Here is a 22,494-nt window from a genome sequence, read left to right on the forward strand (position 1 = left end):
GTCTGACTTAAAGCTCCAGCCTTCGGATTAAAATAGCTGCAGCCAAATGCCTTAAAAGATTACAAAGCACTCGCTTGTCCGGCAACGTGAGCTTCAATATGAAACCCTGCTGAGGGGACAAAGCGAGGGCAGATTCCCTGATGGTACTTTAGGTAACACAAAATGCCATGTCTAATTCCTATTAACATGGTGTAGATGGCAATCTGCCATTGGGAGTATGACAGGCTCTTCATTCTACATACTAAACTAAGGATGCTACTGCCAGTAATTGTGCACAATGTAGAGGGTGTTATAATTAAGCCACTCGCCATCAGGTTTAAGCCTCGCTAACAAGAAAATAATTGACTGAAGAGGGTGTCAGCCATACAGATGAAGCCTTTGATGTATATGATCTGATAGTAACAAGTTAGTCGACGGTATCTGGGGCGTCAATGTATGCAGCATGTGCTGTACCGAATGCCAAATGTGTTTTCAAAGGTGCAGCTGTAATTGTAGAGCTCTATCATCTGATTCTGTCATGCTGATCTGATATCAAAGAAATGAAAACTTACTGTGATTGCACATTCCAGGAGCAGGAATCCCACACATGCAAAGCCAGATACACCCCCAGAGACAATTACAGTGAAGCTTCACCACATTACTGTAATAAAAAGAAAATCACATTCTGTTTGGTGCGAGCAAAAGTGCAATCTCTATTGCTTTTAGGTGTCTGTAAAAGTGTTCGCTTCTTAACATACAAACACGTGTAGTAACAAAGAAACATTATGTTCACAATGGAGCTTAATCCAGAGTCACTCCTCTTTTGACTGCTTAATCTTGTTCTGTACACACTAAATTTGGTTATTTATGAGAGGGACAATTGCATTCTACAATCAAATTAACTTGGAAAATACTGGTACTGACAACCAAGTTAATATTAAACCTCTGCTGTGTACAGAACCGAACTGAACGACTAGTTGTTAATGCAGAAATGCTTCTCTCTCTTTTGGACACTGACAGCTCGTCGATGTGGGTCTTCCTTCACTGTGAGCACTGCTGGCAAATTACAGAGACTGAGGTACGTGTCTTGACTTATTGACAAATTTTGACAACCACCTGTCTCTCTCTACCAGCCCTGTGGTCTAATGGCGATCCATTACTGTCCAAAGTGAGCATGCTATATAAAAAGAGCAGCTAAGTGAAAAGAAAAACTTTCCAGATGATGAGATGCCTCTGGTTGCTAACATTACTTCACTCACAAATAGCCATATAGGCTAATCTGTTAGCATCCATGAATGTTTATTGTTAACACCCAGATGGTTCAGGAGTGACTCCTGTAGTCTGTTCACACTTAAATTGAACATTTGCTGCTGCATTTACTCCCAAAACTGTCAAATTGCTTTTTTAGCTATACATAATGCCTTCTGGTTGAACCAATAGTGAATGGTTGGAACTAGTTGCTTGATGAACATTTGAACAGTAGGGAAGTGTTTAGGAAACCTGTTTGAAAACATCAACAAAACAATTTTTCCCGTTCCAATCTTACATACATACTGTATACAATTCTGTTTCGTTCTGCTTGTGGTGCAGAAATGACATGTCACCTATCATGTGCCCAAATAAACATGACTAAATTCACCAATAAAAAGGCTTGATGCACTGAACTGACAACATTTGAAGAGACAATTGTTTTACTTCTTTATGAATAAGAAAATGAAACATTCTAAAGTTAAATGTAAAAACAACCAATTTAATTATGCAGGTGACGCTTTGATGTTTCTTTGCATGTTTGATCATTTCAGTCATCTTTGTTTGAAAGCAACAAACCGAGATGCAGAGACACGATGGCTCACTTTGATGTGAAAAAAGGAGCCCAGAGTGAGATACATTCATTAATGTCTCTTCACACATCTGCCGTGCAAAAAGCAGTACCTGTGAGAATCATGCAGCATCGTGTGTCAGAGTTTAAGTGTGAACAGAACACATTTCCTCAACTCTCAATCACACTCCATATGTAGCCGTTCACTGGCCAGTCGGTTGCTATGGGAAACCATCAAAACGAGCCCTCGAGGGACTCCTGCCACGAGCAATCCTATCCACTGAAACACACTTAACAGTGTGTGTGACAGAGTGCCGTTTCCGGGATGCGGACAATTCGGTTTCTTATGCCTTGCCTCATAAAAGAAATAGAAACTCATCTATCAGCAGTCTAATAACGGCCAGGAAAGCATTTAGGGGTCATGCTGTGCTTGGATATTGAGCGAGACATTTTAGAAAATGGAATAATTATTGGGCAATACAAATATAAACCTAAAAAACAAGGCAAATAGATACAAATCTGTACATGAATCACCCTTCCGTGAGACCTGGACTGTGATTTATATAGCATTTATAAATAGGGATAGCATTTATTCCTGAACATGGCATACTGACTTCAGAGAGTATTGTGTTAAAAGGAAAGGAAAAGACATGACGTGTGGCCAAGTATAGTGACCAATACTCATAATTTGGGCTCTGCATTTCACCCATCCAAGCGCACACACACAGCAGTGAGTAGTGAACAAACACACACACCGCGAACACACACCCGGAGCAGTAATAATAAAAAATACATGTATGCGTAACATTTATTTTGCTGCAAGCAAATGTGGTGTTAAATTTTATCAGACAAGTATATGGAACAGAAGCATATGATTCCTCAAACAAACAGAGAAGTCATGTGAACTCCGTGGCAGTGATCTCAGGCTGTAGACATACAGGCCTGAGATCTTCATGTCAGTGAGGGGCTGACTAATTGGCAGAGATAAAGTGAAGGTTGAGTCTCCATCTTGTGGCCATTAATCATAATATTCATAGATGTGTATCTGACAATCTTTCCTCCCAAATGCTCTTCAAGTATATTACTTTCACATTTAGTTTATTGGCAGATGAAAATGCTGCACAGAAAAGTGCATATTGTGTAAGTGACAATTATTGAAGCATGTAAATGAGGATTCCACTAAATCTAAACGTTGTGTAATCTAAACCTTATATACCAAAAGATGTGCTGACTCCAAACTTTTGAACAATAGTGTGTGTGTTCAAAATTTTGGAGTCAGTAAATCTTTTGGTTTGTTTGTTTTGTTTTTATGAAAGAAATTATTTGTTTTATCGAGCAAAGATAAATTAAATCGATTAAAAATTGACAGATTTCTAAATGCTGTTTTCTTGAACTTTCTATTCATCAAAGTCTCCTGGAAAATCTACCAGTTTCTACAAACATATTAAGCAGCACAACTGTTTTCAACACTGATAATAAGAAGAAATTGTTCTTAAGCAGCAAATCAGTACATTAGAATGATTTCTGAAGGATCATGTGACACTGAAGACTGGTGTAATGACTGCTGAAAATTCAGTTTTGCCACCACTTATATTAAAATATAAACTTTTATTTTATTGTAATAATATTTAAAAGTAGTACTGTTTTTATTGTAATTTTGATCAAATAATAATATACAGTATTTGAGAACTGGTAAAAATCTGAAAGCCAGATTGTTGATAATATACTGTATATCATCTCTCCATACATACTTATTTCACTGCCATCCACTGTTGCAATAATGAAAATGTTTGGCAAAAACCCCAAGCCACATGCCAGGATTGCTACAGCAATGGTTTTATGCTCTCTGGTAGCTAGAGGCAAGTACAAACAAGTAAAGTAATAAGACATGATTTAGCCTAAGAGCATCCTACCTAGTGAAGAACCATTTATACTATATGGTATTCAGAGGTTAGGGGTATAATGTCAAGGATATGCCTAGTGGCTCTTTTCCTTTTTAGAGCGGTTGAGTCCTCACTGCCCATCTTACACTCTTAAAAATAAAGGTGCTTCACGATGCCATAGAAGAACCTTTTTTTCTAAATGGTTCCATAAAGAACCTTTAACATCTGAAGAACCTTTCTGTTTCACAAAAGCTTCTTTGTGGCAAAAGAAGGTTCTTCAGATTACAAAAAGGTAAGAAAGAGATGGTTCTTTAAAGAACCTTTGACTGAATGGTTCTTTGTGGAACCAAAAATGGTTCTTCTATGGCATCGCTTGAAGAACCTTTTGAAGCACCTTTATTTTTAAGAGTGTAGTCTCATCTCAGTTCAGAGGTCTGACTGTTATTAGCTTTTCCTTCAAATGAGTCCTGCATTTTCAAAGACCACACTTTCATCTAAGATTACGTATCTATGCACACATAACAAGTATTCACACTACATGCAAAACAGACATCTAAATTAAGATTTCAGCACTGCGTATCTCCATCTGCCTGAGACTGGTAATTGGTGAACAAACGGCGTGCCCCTCATTAGTTTTGTGAGGGTCACTAAGACTGATTCAAGGGTCTCTTATTAGAGATTCTAGAGGTGTGAAGTGAGGAAGCTCGAACAGCACATCAGACTGACATCTCATTATCCTGATGTCCAGTACCACATAAACAACCAGAGGACATCAAAATAATATTAAAGACTATTGACATCTGCACGCATCTCTTTTTGCCATTATTAGTGACCCTGCGTCAGCCATTAAATAAGCCAGAATACTCTTTTATGGCAAAATGAGATTTGTAGTGGTCAAATTTGATTGTCTTTAAACCCATTAAACCACAGTAAAGATACGAAACATAAAAAAAACACAACAGAACATGCCATCAAATTAAAAGGGAACACTTTAAAATAAGGTTTAATTTGCTAACATGAACTAACAATATTTCTACAGCATTTATTACAACACACTCCCATTGCAATTTATAGCTATTTTATGTTTTGGCAAATTGGTGGCTAATTGATATTAATTTGTATATTTTCATACAATCTGATGATGGTTAGGTTAGGGGTGGACCTTCATGGTTTTTTCTAATTGTATGTTTTCATATGATTCACATCATACTAATTCATTACGTTTTTCAGTGAGATTGGGTTGCTTATTAATCTTAATAGTAATTTCAACATGAATTGATTTTTTAAATCATTACATTATGTACTGTTGACCAACATGAACAAAGAGCAACTGTATTTTTATTAACTTACATTAACAAAGATACAATACATGTTGTATGTATTACGTTAGCTATAATGCATTAACTGCATTACTTACTTACAAATGAGACCTTATAGTGTTATCAAATAAATCAGTAAATTAAAAGCGAAGACAATAAAGGCACACATTCCACACACTAATGCTTAAAAATGCACTACAATTGTAAACATGCTCCACAACAGCTTGACTTAAAAAAAAATCTAGATTAAGACAGATTAGTGAACCATCAATGGAAAAGATCATGTTTTTGCAGTATGTTTAAATTGTCTATATGCTCAAGACAAAATGGCATTAAAACTTACTAATGTTAGGTGTCTTCAAAATTTTGGGGTCAGTAAATAATTTTTTTTTTTTTAATCAATACTTTTATTTAGCAAGGGTGCATTAAATTGATCAAAACTGACAGTAAAGACATTCATAATGTTATTTAAAGATTTCTATTTCAAACAAATGCTATTCTTTTGAACTTTTCAACTTATTTGTCAATGAATACTGACAAAAATGTCATGATTTCCACAAAAATAAAGCTGCACAACTGTTTTCAACATTTATTGGGAACCAAATATATAAAAAATGCATTAAAATATATTAATATAGAAGTTACTTTAAATGTTAATAATATTTCTAGTTTTACTGTATTTTTGATCAAATAAATGCAGCCTGGGTGAGCATAAGAGACTTCCTACAAAAACATTTAAATAAAAAGCACAGACCTACAAAAAAGGCCTGTACTGATCACCTGTCCCTGAGATAAATAGAAAATCTGTTTTGAACACCGGTTTGATTCTGAACAAAGTCCTCTCTAATAAATCATTATTTATTTTCTTTCTATGTGCTTGCAGTAACCCTTCGTCCTTGCTCTAGCAGCCAGTATCAGGTGACATTCTGGTGCAAAATAGTACAGCACTGTTCGAAGTCTACTGCATGATCCCTTTAACTTATTCTGAGCTCTATGAATTCAGTTACATAGACACTGATATTGGATTCAGAAAATAATGTGGCTGTGTGAGCACAATCAAGTTTTGCTCCGACACTAGACTGAGTAGTGATGGGTGTGGAACACAGTGTACTGCAAACCTCCAGCCCGAAACACTGCAAACAAGGAGCTTTATGTCTCTAAAAACAAACTCAGTGGTGACTCGCTAATTGAATGAGTTTTCAAATCTGAATCTTACATTTCTTAAAACGTGTAAAGTAGTAGAAATAGATGGCATAGCTAAGGGTCTACAATAATTTTGAAAGTTGAGTACGTCAAGTGTCACAAATTGCAGAAAATTGTGGGAAAACTCCTGATTCTACCTGACATATTAACTTTATTAATATGCTTTTTTTCTTCATCTCCTCAGTCAAGATATTTAGGCCACCTCTTTGATCTACCATGGTCAGATTTTATGTTCTGATGTTCTGAATAATTAATTGCCCATTAACAACACTGCAACACTATGGTGATGAATACCGAAACGCCTTTCCCCCTTTTCAGTGAAATAAATTGAATCAACACAAATCTATTTTATTTTCAGGGCCAATTTGATAATGCTGCTATCTTATTGAAGAGCCAACTCAAGCCAATGACATCCAGACAAGCACAATTCATCTGTTACAGCACTGAAAAAAATCCCACAGTTTACTATTCTAACAAGGAATGTAAACTTATGATGCATCAAAAATTCACAATATAAAAACACTTATCTTGAATTTCAAACCCCCAAATTTAATCAAGTCAATGCTTAAAGATGTAAGCTCTATGAAGATTAGTTTGATTACACGCACTCACTGGCCAAAAACCATCTCAATGAAATGTTGACGATTAATCTGAATACATTAAAATGTTTATGTTCATTAGGCACTGAAGCAGCAAAGCTGCTGGATAAAAGAACACAGACATTTCCTTTCCTCTGCCATTAAATAAATTGACAATTTCTTCCAATAATCAAACAAAACAAAAAAAACAATATTAAATACTTTACAATCTCTGAACAAGACTTGCCAGGGGTAAACACTTAATGTGGCTTCATTATACGCATGTTTTTTTCTCGGGGAAACTGTGTAGTGATGTGTGAATGTTTAGTGGGTTAAAGCAAGAACATGTGTAGTGTAGCATGATACAGAAGTAATACTTATAAAATGTGTGTGAATGTAACAAGCAGCACAGGTACTGTTATTTTCATATTTTGTCTGTGCTGTAAACCTCATTGGTTGTGCAAGTTGACGTCCAGGAGTGTGTTTGTGAAGTGCTTTTGGGAAAAGTGTACTTGCAGGGGGGTTTCATGGCAGTTTAGTCCAGTCTGGTTTTTTGTTGCTTTGGTTTTAAGAGGCAGAGAAAGAGACAGAATAGATAGATAGATAGATGGGGAGAGAGAGAGAGAGAGAGAGAGAGAGAGAGAGAGAATTCAGGCCCTTGAAGATATTCAGACCACAAACTTGTTCTTAGTGGTGGAGCCACTCTTAGTGGCCGTGTCAGCATGAGACTGGTAGCCAATGGTCATATTCATAGGGATGCCTAATCGTTCCTTGTACACCCTCCTGCCAAACAAACACAATCACACATTGTGCCAGGCTGAGTATGTTATCGTTTATTTGTAGCGTGAATGCACAAGTCTCACCCTATGTGCGTTATAGCCTCTCTGTTCTCGTAGTCACTTGTCCAGACAGCGATTTTATCCCCTTTTGTTCGGACGTTGACTACAGCCCCACACACATCATCACTGTAGTCGTCAAAGGCCTCACCGATGAGGCACAGCAGCTGTAGGTACGACACAGGTGAATGTTAGAGAGTCAGCGCTGCAGAAGTACAGGAATTACTTGTGTGCATGTTGAGGGGGCGTTCAGTGACTAACTCAGAACTCTTACAGTTTCCAACCAAAAGCGGTCCAGGTCATACTTCCTCTGCTGCTTGTTGAGAGTGAGGAGCCAGCGGCCTCCTCTTTTATTCCTCTCATCCTCCCACATAGGCTCAATACCATCCTGCAACCCAAGCACAAAGCAAGGCCCACTGTAATCGGGAGAATCTCGTACAGTACCTCTAAAAATCAGCAGGCAACAGTAAACAAGCAAAAATAAACAAACGAAAAAGAAATACACAGACGTTATGTTTTACAAACACTACGCTTTTGGCAACTGATCCTTCACAACACTCTGTCCTCTTTTATTACATCCCACTGTAGATTACCACAAATAGAACAATGAAGTAATCAGTAGAAACAGTAAAGCATGCCACTAGCTTAGCCAAGTTCATGGGTTCGAATCCTAGTGAAAGAACTGATTAAATATGTACCTTGAATGCAATGCAAGTCGATCTGAATAAAAGCGGCTGCCAATGTAAATGTAAGATTTGTAAAAGAGACATGCATACAGCATGCATTCTTTCTTTTGTTACTTATCTGGCAACATTTCATCATATTTGGGGATGTCCAAACACATGCTCCCTACTGACTTACATTAGAAAAGAGCAACAGCTTATCTGATTATATGGCAAACTGCAACAGATGCTACAGTATGATTGGTCAGTAATGTTTTGGTGCAGCTTTGCAAAGGGCCAATTAGTTCTTGAAGTCATAGTAATGCGTGTTTATTGGGTAAACTTTCACAGAGTTTTAACAATGACAATTTTTCATTTTTGAGAGTTAGTATTTGGGTGAACCCTTTAAATACATAAAATTCACAGCAGTTATGATGGAAGCCTACCTTGAAAAGTGAGTAGTCACATCCTGACATCAAGTTACTGGAGAGCTGAATGTGGTTATAAAGCCTATAAAGAAGAGGTTCATAAAATAAATTTGACTAGTCAACCAAATTGGAGGGGGAGGGGTGGGGGGGGACAGTGTTGTAACATATGCATATCTCTTGGAAAAAGAAAATCAGTCTTACGCCCAGAAATCCTCTACGGTGTCAAATTTGGAGATCAGTCTGAGATTAGCCTGCCATGTTTTGCTCTTGTCATTTTTGAAGAACCATAAAGACCATCTTCAAGGAAAAAAATATAAGCACCATCTAAAGAAACTAAAAACTACATTTAGAAGCTAGCACATTATTTGAAAACAAGTGCATTCATCCCTAAACACAAGGTGCATTCATTCACTTGACCTGTTCTGTAGGGGGTGTTTGATGTAGCTCTCAGGGCTGACAATCTCCTGATTTGTCTCTTCTGAGCTCTCCTCTTCACTCTTACAAGAAATTGAGTTTAATTCCTGCACAGGAACCTTAAAAAGATTAGTTTAAATCTAATACATCCAAGTTCACATCACAGCAGCCAGTGTAAAGACACACACCGCTGACAGAATAGAAAGACTGTAGGCAATATCCCTTTATTGTCCTCGTTTATTTAAATTAACACAAGCATCCAGAACAGAACTAATTCAACAGCAGGGACCAATGCAATACCTGGTAGTTAAATGTGATTGTATTGTATCTGATGTTAGTCTGAAGACTACAGTCACTGTTCGTTTCGCTTAACTTGAACCAAACATGGGCTTTGTGCGAGAGCTCATTCATTATTATGAGCGCGAGGGTCTTTCGTGTGAGCGGTTTAGAAAATGTAGATACAAATTTATACGCTTAAAATTAATTTAACGTGTCAATCTCGAATTTAATTGCAGATTGTAACAGCTGTGAATAAATTATGGTTTGGCACAGCTTTAATAGTCTGATCCAGCATGGTGCCGTTCTACTACAATTCACTTTCCTCACAGACTACAGTCACTGTTCGTTTCGCTTAACTTGAACCAAACATGGGCTTTGTGCGAGAGCTCATTCATTATTATGAGCGCGAGGGTCTTTCGTGTGAGCAGTTTAGAAAATGTAGATACAAATTTATACGCTTAAAATTAATTTAACGTGTCAATCTCGAATTTAATTGCAGATTGTAACAGCTGTGAATAAATTATGGTTTGGCACAGCTTTAATAGTCTGATCCAGCATGGTGCCGTTCTACTACAATTCACTTTCCTCATTGCTGTCTTAGTTTTTGACAGCTGTGCTGTGACGGGCAAGCTTTGTTCCCGAAAGACAATAAAACAAGATAAAAAAAAAAAAAGTGTGACTAAATGCATATAGGGTAGTGGTGACGAACAGACATCTGGAAAAGTAATTACGCGTCTGGAACAAGCCTTGTCAACTTTCAGCCAAACTTGTTGAGCCACCCATTCAAACATGCCGGAAAACGTTTTAAAAGTTTACAGAGGACGACATTTAAACGTAATTTTCGCCTAAACGAAGTATAAATGTATTGGTAAGGGCAGGTATTTTGTAGCGTAGCGCTGAAGGGCAGGGAAGTGTATAATAATCTTTGAGAAGTTTATTGACTCACCGGCTCCGCCGTCGCCATTTTACGTGAGTCGCTCACAGGCCTCATAAGCGACGTTCACGCTTCACTTCAGTGCTTCGCTCTGATTGGCTGACACCGTGCTGAGAGCGAATCAGAAGCTCTGTCTCAAAACTTAACAACGAGACGCCTACCAGAGATGATTCGAACACGATTCGGATGCGGCCGATGCATGAATGAATCATTCTTTTGAATCGGATCTTAATGATGAATTAATAGGACCATTCTCAGTTCTCAAATCGCCGACTCTTTGAAATAATAAAAACCAAATACGTTTATGTTTTTATGTAATATTATTGAATCACAAATTGTATCTACAAAAATACGGTTTAATATAATTCTATTAAAATTAGATTGACTTTACGTACAATATATAATTTCGATTTTATAAGAAAATTATTAACTTAAATGTCAAAGTATTTTCAGCCAAGTGATGTATATACAATTTAGTACTGTTTACTGTACATGCAAATTATTTTTATGTTTTCTTTATAAGGGCTGCCATAAAGTCAACTGAAGAAAATTATAATATAAACATAAACAGTCATAAACAGGCATGAGAAACGTTATATGAATTTACTAGACCGTTTTGAGCATGGCAGACCGAACATGAACATCTCATGAGCACTTGACAATAACTGTGGAACACACAACACTATTTATACACTCATACACTTCTAACACACACACTCAGTCAACACCTCAAATTTGCACATAATATACCTGTACATACAAAACTGTCTATTGTAATATACCTGCACGTACACTTGTCAATTTATATATTGTTATTCCTTATTTACTTGTTCTATATTCTTCTTTTCTTATCTGTGTTTTGTTCTGTCGCTGTCATTCTGTTGCACTGTGGAGCTTCTGTCATGATAACAAACTCCTCGTATGTGAAAACATACCTGGCAATAAAGCTCATTCTGATTCTGAAATGTGGTCACTTAAGACATAAAAGGGCAGCTGAATCGTTTTTGACCGGTTCTTTGGAACGAACTGTTCGAAAGAACCGATTCGCGGAAATGACGCCCCCAAATATTGTCTACGTAGGTTTTGACACACAGCCGTGCCCTTCAATAACTATATATATTTCTAATGCCTATATATATATATATAAATGAATAATAATACTATAAAAATTAAACCTTGTAAAAAGAAAGAAAATGATTTTGTTTATAGCTGCATTTATCAGCTCTACATAATCGGCATACATAGTTCATTCTGTTTAATTCATTCATGTTTTTCCATTATGAAGGTTTTAATAAACATATTACAATAAGTCCTACTATTTTGGATGATAACTCTTTTATTTTGACGGCAGTGTGACTCGTGACGTCGAGGTGTACCATGTACCTTCTGTTAGCTGCCAAGACCGGAAGTATCGCCAGCAGCCATCTGGTTGTCAGCCCTTCGGCCCTGTCTCAGGTCAGCAGTGATCGTTTTGCTTTTTTTTAAAATGTCAAGAACTAATCGGCTCGTAAATAATTCGGAGGTACGCCATCGTGATGTGTTCTGCGGGACGCGGGATCGAGGCGGGTGTCAGTGCCAGCATGAGGCTGCTGTCAGACCCGCACACAGCGAGCGGGTAAGAGGGGCAGATCTGATCCAGCTCTACTAAACATTTAGCTGTGATATAGGTTTTACTTAATATTTAAATATAATAACTAAAAAACAGAGTAGCATGAGTGTATTTGGCGTCATTTCTTTCACTTTTTGCTCGGAAACAATATCTTTTTTCCTCAATATCTCTTTTTAGCTTACTTTAGCTCAATAATGAAACCCAATTATACCAACCTGTTTTTTTGCCTGCCTATATGTAGCATAAGCACATACATCACACACTATACTCTCATGTGGTGTCATCTTGTACAGTATTTCCACTTTCTGCTTTGTGTTACTTAAAAAAGCATTGTGTAATCTAGCCTAACTCTGTTTTTGCTCTCAGAATGATTTCAGGGGAAGAGAAAGACCACACAGTCATTCTGTAGCAGAGCCACAGGCAGCAGCAGGACCTGCGCCAGAGGCTCCTTTGGTGGACGACTGCGAGAAGCTGGGCACACTTTTCGGGGAGCTCAATAAGTGTTTGAGGGGCATTGGTTTTACCCAGCTTTACTTCGGAGAGAAGATCGTGGAGCCCGTAGTCGTGCTGGTGTTTTGGATGCTGCTCTGGTTCCTGGGTATCCAAGCCCTCGGTCTTGTGGGAACTCTATGCATTATTATCATTTATATCCAGAAATAACAGATGTGAAGCCGGACAGACACATGAAGGTTCATTTGCCACTCACAGCCAGTGCCAGTGAAAGAGAGGAGAGACTCCTTTCTACAAAAGATGAGCTACGTGAATGTCACCTGGTCCGTATAGTTGCGTCTGTGTCATTTGCCTTCTTTTTATGTGGGTATGCACAAGAGGGTGAGTAAATGAAGATAATCGGAGGATTTACTTTAACTACTGGAATGATTCCTCCAGTCTATGGTGAACTGTGTATTCGCTGTGAAAGGTACTTGTGAAAAGCATGCTTCCCTTCAATATTTGCATTGACACAATGGTGCATATTGATATGCAGACTATCAAAGGAAAAAGAGCATTTATATAACCAGTTTCTAATTACAGTGGTACATATCAGTTATACGGTCATTGCCGTTGTTGAATGTATTACTTTTATTCGCCCAGGTGTCAGTCCTGCATTCTCCACGCAATTGCACTAGAGGGCAACCTTCATAATTTCCCCTAAACATGTCTTGAGAAATATAGCAGGGAATAATAATCATCATTCAGTGTTAAAACTTGAATGTGTTTATACTACTGCATGTGAATGTTTTGGGGCTGCTGGGATAACTTTGGGTCACCTCTGAAAGTATGAATTAAATAAAATGCTCCAATAGTCTGAGCAGAGGAAGAAACTAGTAAAACCAAACCTTTTATGATAAAATATCTACCGGTATATTATGCACTGTAAATCATATTTGGTATTTTTATTAGTTGATTTTACTGTAATCTGCCCATGTTGCCTGTTCTCTTCATATATTCATTTTGCAATATCAGTATAAAAAAATCTAAAGGGTAATTTCATAACAGGGAAATATTTAGTATGCAAATTTTGCTACAATAGAATGTGTTGTGTGACCCATATTCAGGATCAGAAGTATGAAAAGGTCTGTTTTTATTGTACTTAAGTGTTTTCTTTATGAATTATTACATGTCAAAAATTATCGAACAAACTCTAAGCTGCTCTTTATGTAACTGTGAATATCTTTGCAAGATGACATTACTTCATTTTCATGAAAATCGTGTTTGATTATGATTATAAAATGCCAAAACTTTGCTTTTACGTTTCTTTTTCTTTTCTGTGTTAATTAACATCTTCTGTGCCATAATTTAATTTCACCAACGTTTCGTTTACTGTATGTCACAATGCTGTACTTTTGGGTGGTGGTGGGTTGTTAGGACTTTGATTGATTAATTTATTTTGAAAGAATTTATATTTTAAATCATTCTGCAATGTATTTGAACTTTAACACTGGGTTATCATAATAAAAACAATTGTTGTTTTAAATAATTTGTTGTTACACAGTTCAGTTTTTCAGAATTCCATCAAATTCATCTGGGTTGCATCCGAAAAGCATTGAAAGCTTATAGATCATATTGCCACCAATCATTTCTGTGATCTACTTCACATGCTTTCGGGAAATGCAGCCCTGGCAAGGGGTTACAATATATTATTGTGTTATCAATTTTTAGTACATCAAATACAATACACTTGAAAGCATTTCTTGTTTAACCCAAAGTAAAATGGGAAGAATGCTTAAAATATGAAATCCTTAATAATCTTAATATATCTTTTTTTTACTATATTAATAAGTTACAGTTTTACTTCAGTAAAAGAAAGAGAGAGAGAGAGAGATTGCTTCACATAATACCAGAGTATAAAAACGAGCACCAAAGAATCTCTGCCTCTCTTTGCATCCATCACAGCAATACGACTACATTGGGAAATGGCCACTGCAGGGAAGGTTCGTAAACTTGTCTTTTGGATTCTTTTCATTTGTGCTGCAGAGCAGTTAATGCATTTTTAATATGACTCCAGTCTCTTTATACATTTAAGCTCATTTCCATTGATCGATTGATGAGGAACAGTTTACAGTGCAAAGACATTTTAAAGTGTGTTATCAATTTTTAGTACATCAAATACAATACACTTGAAAGCATTTCTTGTTTAACCCAAAGTAAAATGGGAAGAATGCTTAAAATATGAAATCCTTAATAATCTTAATATATCTTTTTTTACTATATTAATAAGTTACAGTTTTACTTCAGTAAAAGAAAGAGAGAGAGAGAGAGATTGCTTCACATAATACCAGAGTATAAAAACGAGCACCAAAGAATCTCTGCCTCTCTTTGCATCCATCACAGCAATACGACTACATTGGGAAATGGCCACTGCAGGGAAGGTTCGTAAACTTGTCTTTTGGATTCTTTTCATTTGTGCTGCAGAGCAGTTAATGCATTTTTAATATGACTCCAGTCTCTTTATACATTTAAGCTCATTTCCATTGATCGATTGATGAGGAACAGTTTACAGTGCAAAGACATTTTAAAAAATAAGATTCTATCCGAGCAGTTTAATGGTAATGTTTCAATAAGACTCTCATGAATGCTTTAAGCCCTCCAGTATATGCAAAAACTTATGCTTAAGGAAAATATGCAAGATCAATGTCTTGATTCAAATACATGTACAGTGATAGCTTGTGTATATGTTATTATTGCAATGCACAACTGACTTGCTGCACTTCTAATTACAATACTATATATATATATATATGTGTGTGTGTGTGTGTATAAACTACTGTGAATAAAAAAGACTATATATCATATACAAAGACAATATAAAGAGGTCTAGATGTAACGTAAAAACAAAGTGACAATTGTATGTAAGAATTTTTTTAATCTTTATATATATATATATGTGTGTGTGTATATATACAGTATATATATATATAGTTTTTATTGGTCACTCTGCCAGTTTACTGCCAAATGGAAACCATTAAACCAAGCTACAATTACAAAAAGTGCACTCTGGCAGTTTCATTGGGTTAATATTTATCTTTGATTGTGAAATAACAGATATTTGTGGCTCTAAAAACAGATGTTTAAGTTTTCCATTGGCTTAAGCCAAAGAGCTGGACAACCTCCAACTACGATTAGAGAGCGTAGATCATGCAACTACTCAAGCACAGCAGTTATATAAACATCTGTAGTCAACCATTAAATATCTAAAAAACATGCTGAACCAAGTTCTTCTGTGCTAAAGGTGATTAAATGTCGGGCTGCTGTTGCCTGGGAGCCCACTGCGCCCCTGATGATGGAGGAAATAGAAGTCGCCCCGCCACAGGAAGGAGAAATACGAATTAAGGTGGGAAATGTCCCATGAAAGTTGTCAAACCCCTTAAATACACTGAAATTGCTAACTTGTTGGTTAAATTGGTTAACATGTTTTTCTCCTGTTTTCAAGGTTGTAGCTACAGGTGTTTGTCACACCGACCTTTACCACCTGTTTGAAGGGAAGGACAAGCGTGGTTTTCCCACTGTCCTGGGACATGAGGGTGCTGGTGTGGTGGAGAGTGTGGGACCCGGAGTCACTGATTTCAAACCAGGTCACAAAATAAAACTATTCAAAATGCATGTCCAAGTCTTTATTTCTTCTTGAAAGGTATAGTTCACTCAAAAATGAAAATTCCATCACCAATTGCTCACCCTCATGTCTCCCGAATTGAATCTTTTCATGAATCTGTTTATCTGGTTATCTAACTGATTTGTTCATGAATGAAACACTACGTTAAAAAAAATATATGTCTATGTATTCTGGTGAACAGGTGATAAGGTCATTCCACTCTTCCTCTCTCAGTGTGGAGAATGCAAGTTCTGCAAGTGTCCAAAAACAAACCTGTGTGACCGCAACTGGTAAGAAATGCAAAAGACAGAATAATTTTTCACATTATATTTCGTCCTCTTGCTTTTTGGGAATGTATCTTTTTTTCTCTGGCAGGTCAAGTAAATATCATGACATTATGTCTGATCCTACAACACGTTTCACTTGCCGTGATCAGCCCATTCTGCAGTTCATGGGCACCAGTACCTTCTCTGAATACACCGTCATCAACCAGATTGCTGTGGCCAAGATTGATGATGATGCCCCACTCGAACGCGTGTGTCTGCTCGGCTGCGGCATCTCTACCGGTTATGGAGCTGCTGTCAACACAGCTGGGGTGTGTAAAGATGTTGTGTGCACTCAAGAAGTATCTAGACACTTAAGCCACACTTAAATGAATGTTTTTGCTTCTTATAACAAAATGTTGAATCAAGGGCCATTCATTTTAAAGAATGAAAGCACAAGGACACTTTAAGAAAAACGTTTGACAAAATTAAAGATTAAATGTTTAGCTCAGCTGTGCTGATATGATATTGCTTTTATTCAACCAATAAATAAGTTGATATGGAGTTACTTACATTTTAAACACAAGATTAAAATATTTACTTTATACTTTAAGTTCATATTTCAATTATTCATCAACACATTCCACAGTGCTCTGAAGTCAGTTAATGGTCACAAGACATGCAAGTAAACAAATAAAATATTAAATATTTTAATAAGTGTTTTTATTTTGATTGTTTTCATCTTAAAACTTTTTATTTATTGTAATTTTAATTGTTATGATTTAATCAATCATTAGCTTTTCATCAACTCACAAACCCCCTGCAATTCACTCACTTATAGAATGTTATAGAATGATTATGAATCAGTGTGTTCAAACAATTTGGTTAAGTGAATAATTCAATGGCTCATTCATAAAAGTTGTCTCATTTCGAAGGCCTCAGTAGGTTGCATTCGTTGGCTGCATTTTCTGTTCCCTTCAGAAAAGCAACCATTATATTCCAAAGTAAGAAATTACATTAATTACATTAATTAAGCCTTACAAGAAAAAAACAGCTGCACAGTTGCGTTCTTGGAACACTGCTCTACCAATTACATTTGAGAATTGTAACATTATTGTTTGGTTTTAAGTCAGTTATTTCTATCTTTTGCTGTAGTGTGTCAGAAATATCAGTTTACATTTCCAAACATTCCTTTTGCCATTAATTGTAATAATCCAGTGTTTTGTTTGCCTGAAAACAGCCAGGGCTACACACAGAGATCTGATCTCATCATCATCATCCAGTCTGTCTGGAATGACATGAAGAAATAGAACAAACTGAGACAGACTAAATTCAGAAGAACCGTGGCAACGTCTCCAAGATGCTTCAAGAAACCTACTTGCAAAGCTACCTGGAAAACTATGCGCAAGTGCACCTAGGACAAAAGCTGCTTTAAACGCAAGGGATGGTCACATCAAATGTTGATTTAATTTAGTTAATAGAAGTTAATTGATAAAGAATCTATTTATAACATTGTTTTTGCAGCATTTTTACACAAGTGCCTAAAACTTTTAACAGTACTGTAGCTTTGCACATAGGTTTCTTGAAGCATCTTGGAGACGTTGCCACAGTTCTTCTGGATTTAGTCTGTCTCAGTTTGCTCTGTTTCTTCATGTAATCGCAGACAGACTGGATAATGATGATGAGATCAGATCTCTGTGTGCAGCACTGACTGTTTTCAGACTCCTTGGGCACACAAAAATCTCACTGGATTATTACAATTAATGGCAAAAGGAATGTTTGGAAATGTAAACTGATATTTCTTACTGACACACTACAGTAAAAGATAGAAATAACTGACTTAAACCCATTTTTTAGCTGCTGAAAATATTAGTGTTCTAATCATTTTGGTCACCACTGTATATAATAAAATAATCATAATTTTGCTTTCACATGCATCCAATGCAAAAAAAATTAAGTTGACTAAAGTGTTCAAATAGTTTTTGTGGCTTGAAAGGTGAATATCAAAGTGCCTTACACTAGTAACTCATTTGTGTTTGTGTGAAGGTTACACCAGGCTCAGTGTGTGCAGTGTTTGGACTGGGTGCAGTAGGTCTGGCTGCAGTCATGGGCTGTAAAAACGCTGGAGCCTCTCGCATCTTTGCTGTGGATATTAATGAGCAGAAGTTTGAGAAGGCAAAGGTCTTTGGTGCCACTGATTTTCTGAATCCGAAGGCATATAATAAATGACTTAAACCCATTTTTTAGCTGCTGAAAATATTAGTGTTCTAATCATTTTGGTCACCACTGTATGTAATAAAATAATCATAATTTTGCTTTCACATGCATCCAATGCAAAAAAAATTAAGTTGATTAAAGTGTTCAAATAGTTTTTGTGGCTTGAAAGGTGAATATCAAAGTGCCTTACACTAGTAACTCATTTGTGTTTGTGTGAAGGTTACACCAGGCTCAGTGTGTGCAGTGTTTGGACTGGGTGCAGTAGGTCTGGCTGCAGTCATGGGCTGTAAAAACGCTGGAGCCTCTCGCATCTTTGCTGTGGATATTAATGAGCAGAAGTTTGAGAAGGCAAAGGTCTTTGGTGCCACTGATTTTCTGAATCCGAAGGCATATAATAAACCCATCTCTGAAGTACTGGCAGAAATGACCAATGGAGGAGTGGATTTCTCACTTGAGTGTGTGGGCAACACTGAAGTAATGGTAAGACCTGCCTGACACATTTGTAAAAGGTGCATTAATTTACTAACTCCTTCAAAAGCTTTCAGTACTTTAATTTTTTGTGTGTGTGTGAATTAACGCGTCTTTGACCTCAGAGAACTGCGCTGGAGTCGTGTGTTAAAGGTTGGGGTGTGAGTGTTTTGGTTGGCTGGACTGATGTGAAGGATTTTTCTGCCCGGCCAATTCAGCTCATATCTGGGAAAACCTGGAAAGGATCTCTGTTTGGAGGTAAACAAGTTGTCAGTTAATGCTTTCTATGGCTTTCAGAGAAGGAACTTAAGTACATGCTTAAACAGTACATTCATTTCTGGTTATGTAAAGGTTTTAAAAGCAAGGACTCTGTTCCAAACCTGGTTTGCGACTACATGAACGGCAAAATAAAGCTTGACGAGTTTATAACCCACAAAATGAGTCTGGAGCAGGTCAACGATGCCATCAACCTCATGAAGACTGGACAATGGTACACTTTTCACTCACATCTTTCTATAGAATATTGTTAAAAAAAAAAAAAGTCCTAACCTTTGTTTCCTATCTTACAGCATTCGATGCATCCTGAATATATCCAAATGAGAAGCAAATCATCTTCACCCAACCAGTTTCTATGCCAGTTTTATTCGGTTTATTCGCTTCTCGCTCTTTTGCAGTATTTGAGCTCGGTGCATTCAAGGATCCTCTTTAACAGAATATTCCAGCCCTGTGCTTTATTAAGTGATTCACACATGCATGTAAACGTTAATGTTTAACATCAAAAACGGTTGTATTCATCTGCAAGGCAAAAAGCTTCTGAAAAAGTTTGCGAGAAAGTGTTATCTGTGCCAAATAAAAACAGAGACAAGCATGTAAATCATTTCAAATGGTTTTGTAGAACCAATTTATGATGCTGTCAAAGTAGTTAATTTCTCTCCTCTGAGCCAGACTCTCCAGCATTTGTCTTGCTTATATAACCTTCATGGGAATGTTGGAAAGCACCAGAAAATATGCGGCTGCACCCTTCAGCTTGAAGCAAAACACTGATAAACATGCTAAATGCTTGACATTATGTCTTTCTCAAATGCTTTCTTCATATATGTCGGTCTTGGCTGGTCAATTCGATCTCAACTTGCAGAAACCGTCTTTCCAGACTCTTCTAAAAAATGTTTTAGACGAACTGATGGAAATAGATTGCTCAGCCCTAATGCGGACATATTCAATGCCAGTTAAAATACTGAAACTATTTCTGAAATGTGTAGATAAAACTAAAGGTATGAATCTTGTACTCCAGTTCTGTCTGGCTAAAAGTTAAATGATGTGAAAAGCAGCAACAATAATTCAGTACAGATGAACCTCTTGGATGACTGCAGAAATGTTTTTCCTCTGCTTTTAATTAATATTATCTGACATTTCATGAATTGAATGCCTATTTTCATTCATTTGTAATAATTTCTTGAGATTCAGCATTTGTTTTTTTTTGTTTTTTAATGGTTAAAAAAACAATAGGCCAAAATAAAGGAGAAAACACCTTAATTCAGCTTGCAAACTGAAAAACTGAAATTTATTTCATGAGATGCATCAAACCGACAAAGCATTAGTGACACAAAGTCTGCAACTACCTTATCAGGCTTTCACATTGCTCTTTAAATGGCAATGAAAATAATTAAACCATTTGAAGCCTACTTAACCTAATGTTTCCTCTAGGTGTTCACAGGCACATTCTCTCTCAAACAAGATCAATGTAATTGAACCTTATAAACGCTGGAAAAACATTTGTACAATGTTCAATAACGTTACAAGGCATTCTTTTAGCTGTGAAGAGTTTTCATATATCAATCTTGATTTGATCAGATTTGGAAAGTTTGTGCCAAACAAACACGGTACACTGCAACGAGCCAGGCATACAAATACACTGAAGCAGACTGAGACAGCAAACCTCACACAGCCGACATGCTTGATATTTCTAAAAAGTAAGGTGATTACTTTATGGTCACATATTCATGGAAATGAATGACAAAGACAGAAACAACCTACCTTAGGTCACAACACAGATATCCCTCTGTGCAAGTCTGCCCTCTAAAGATCATTAGTGTACATCATATCAGACAACCATACTGTACACCAGGGCTGCCAACTTTTGAGTTCAACTTGGAGTAAGAATTCCCAAGGGGGATGGTGTAGGGAATTGTTTTGCAAAAGAAAAGAAAAATACACCCTGTAAGCTGAGTTTTTTAGTAGGCTATTTAAAGTATTTAAAGTCATGAAGACTAGTGCTGTGTTTTATCATAAAATTGCAGTGGTGCAAAACAAATAACTTAAATCACCACAACAAGAATAGCAAGAGAACTGCAAGATTTACAAGTCATTACTTTTACAAATAGTTTCCAATAATTATTGCAAATAATTGATACGCAGAAAATAATATTTTTCTATCAATCTATAGTCTGCATTTGCATTGCTCAATGCACATCTGTTTTGACAAAATATATTTCCCGTCCATTGCTATGGTTATGTCAATCACTGCAATTTCAAAAATGAATCAGGCATTTATATGAGGGATGAGGGATTCATATGCCACTCCCCTTGCTTTCGTTTGAGGTTGTTTTTCACTGCATGAGAAAATGGTTGTGTGGCGTGAGAGCGTAAGAACCGGGTCAATTTCGCGAGTTGACAGCCTATCCAGCTCAAATAAATTGTCAAATTCACATCAGATGGGGTCTGTTGAATTGTTTAGTGTTTGCCTGCATGTGCTTTAATACTCACCGGAGTCGATGGCTTGCATAAGACATACATAAGTGGTCTGAATCTCTTGGCTCCCTCCACAAAAATGTTTCATATGTTTTGAACCATTGTAATGCTGATAATCACCAAAAACAGGTGGTGATGAGAAAGTCACATGATGAATCAAAGCTCATCACAAACATCTCTTCCAAAAGCTGAGAAGGGAAATACTAATATATATATACATAGAAGGTGCACAGTGTCATTCACACAAACACTAAACACCATCATGGTAACACACATGATACTGAAATAATGCAATAAACATTAATTTAACAACATTAGATGTAAGATAAAACACTAATGCACACAACTGATAAGGAAAAACTAAGAAACATATTATTTCTACGAAAAAACATAAAATATGAAGTGTCATGGAGGGAATTCTGGGAGTGTCAATTTACAATTTTTCACTGTAAATTATACAATGACTTTTTCTTTTTCACTTCCAAAAACTGTAATTTTAACAGTATTTTACTGTAAAATTACATTAAATGTAATTACAGTTATTCACTGTATATAGTATGGAAACTTAATGATAACCAATTAACAGGTTTTTACTGTAGCATTTTTACAGTCTTTTACTGTTAAAATCACAATAATTTTTTACAGTGTACTCTCAATTAAACAAATATAATTTTAATTTGAGTAGATATACAGTAATTTGACATGACAATGTTAGGCCTACCATTGTTAAATGTATTATGGTGTCTTCAAGTCCTGTAGGCTATA

The 22,494-nt window shown here is 36.5% G+C and overlaps 3 protein-coding genes across 8 annotated transcripts; 2 read left to right on the forward strand and 1 right to left on the reverse strand.

The window, feature by feature from the left end:
- Window positions 1-6,535: 6,535 nt before the first annotated feature.
- Window positions 6,536-10,435, reverse strand: LOC107585229 (eukaryotic translation initiation factor 4E-1A-like). 4 transcript variants are annotated; one of them, XM_016272155.1, is made up of 7 exons: window positions 10,347-10,435; window positions 9,125-9,204; window positions 8,909-9,004; window positions 8,726-8,789; window positions 7,892-8,005; window positions 7,645-7,784; window positions 6,536-7,564 (listed from the first exon to the last, which is right to left on the reverse strand). In XM_016272155.1, the coding sequence occupies exons 1-7, from the start codon at window positions 10,389-10,391 to the stop codon at window positions 7,450-7,452; spliced, it is 654 nt and encodes a 217-aa protein (XP_016127641.1). In that variant the 5' UTR covers window positions 10,392-10,435; the 3' UTR covers window positions 6,536-7,449. The 4 variants fall into 4 exon arrangements, with proteins under 4 accessions (XP_016127641.1, XP_016127640.1, XP_016127639.1 ...); XM_016272154.1 differs by having other exon boundaries at window positions 9,125-9,228; XM_016272153.1 differs by having other exon boundaries at window positions 9,125-9,240; window positions 10,347-10,432.
- Window positions 10,436-11,688: 1,253 nt separating this feature from the next.
- Window positions 11,689-13,915, forward strand: LOC107585232 (uncharacterized protein C4orf32 homolog). The gene is made up of 2 exons (XM_016272160.1): window positions 11,689-11,949; window positions 12,310-13,915. Exons 1-2 carry the CDS (start codon window positions 11,821-11,823, stop codon window positions 12,601-12,603), a joined length of 423 nt encoding a protein of 140 aa, XP_016127646.1. The 5' UTR covers window positions 11,689-11,820; the 3' UTR covers window positions 12,604-13,915.
- A 419-nt stretch (window positions 13,916-14,334) lies between these two features.
- Window positions 14,335-19,865, forward strand: LOC107585225 (alcohol dehydrogenase 1-like). 3 transcript variants are annotated; one of them, XM_016272143.1, is made up of 10 exons: window positions 14,335-14,375; window positions 15,674-15,775; window positions 15,875-16,016; window positions 16,236-16,323; window positions 16,409-16,628; window positions 18,343-18,510; window positions 18,901-18,993; window positions 19,107-19,239; window positions 19,333-19,471; window positions 19,551-19,865. In XM_016272143.1, the coding sequence occupies exons 1-10, from the start codon at window positions 14,358-14,360 to the stop codon at window positions 19,579-19,581; spliced, it is 1,134 nt and encodes a 377-aa protein (XP_016127629.1). In that variant the 5' UTR covers window positions 14,335-14,357; the 3' UTR covers window positions 19,582-19,865. The 3 variants fall into 3 exon arrangements, with proteins under 3 accessions (XP_016127629.1, XP_016127628.1, XP_016127630.1); XM_016272142.1 differs by lacking the exon at window positions 14,335-14,375 and adding an exon at window positions 14,733-14,813; XM_016272144.1 differs by lacking the exons at window positions 14,335-14,375; window positions 18,343-18,510 and adding an exon at window positions 14,733-14,813 and having other exon boundaries at window positions 18,733-18,993.
- Window positions 19,866-22,494: the final 2,629 nt, after the last annotated feature.

The sequence above is a fragment of the Sinocyclocheilus grahami genome, unplaced genomic scaffold, assembly GCF_001515645.1.
Source record: "Sinocyclocheilus grahami isolate Dianchi unplaced genomic scaffold, SAMN03320097.WGS_v1.1 scaffold68.1, whole genome shotgun sequence".
In the NCBI taxonomy this organism is placed as follows: Eukaryota; Metazoa; Chordata; class Actinopteri; order Cypriniformes; family Cyprinidae; genus Sinocyclocheilus; species Sinocyclocheilus grahami.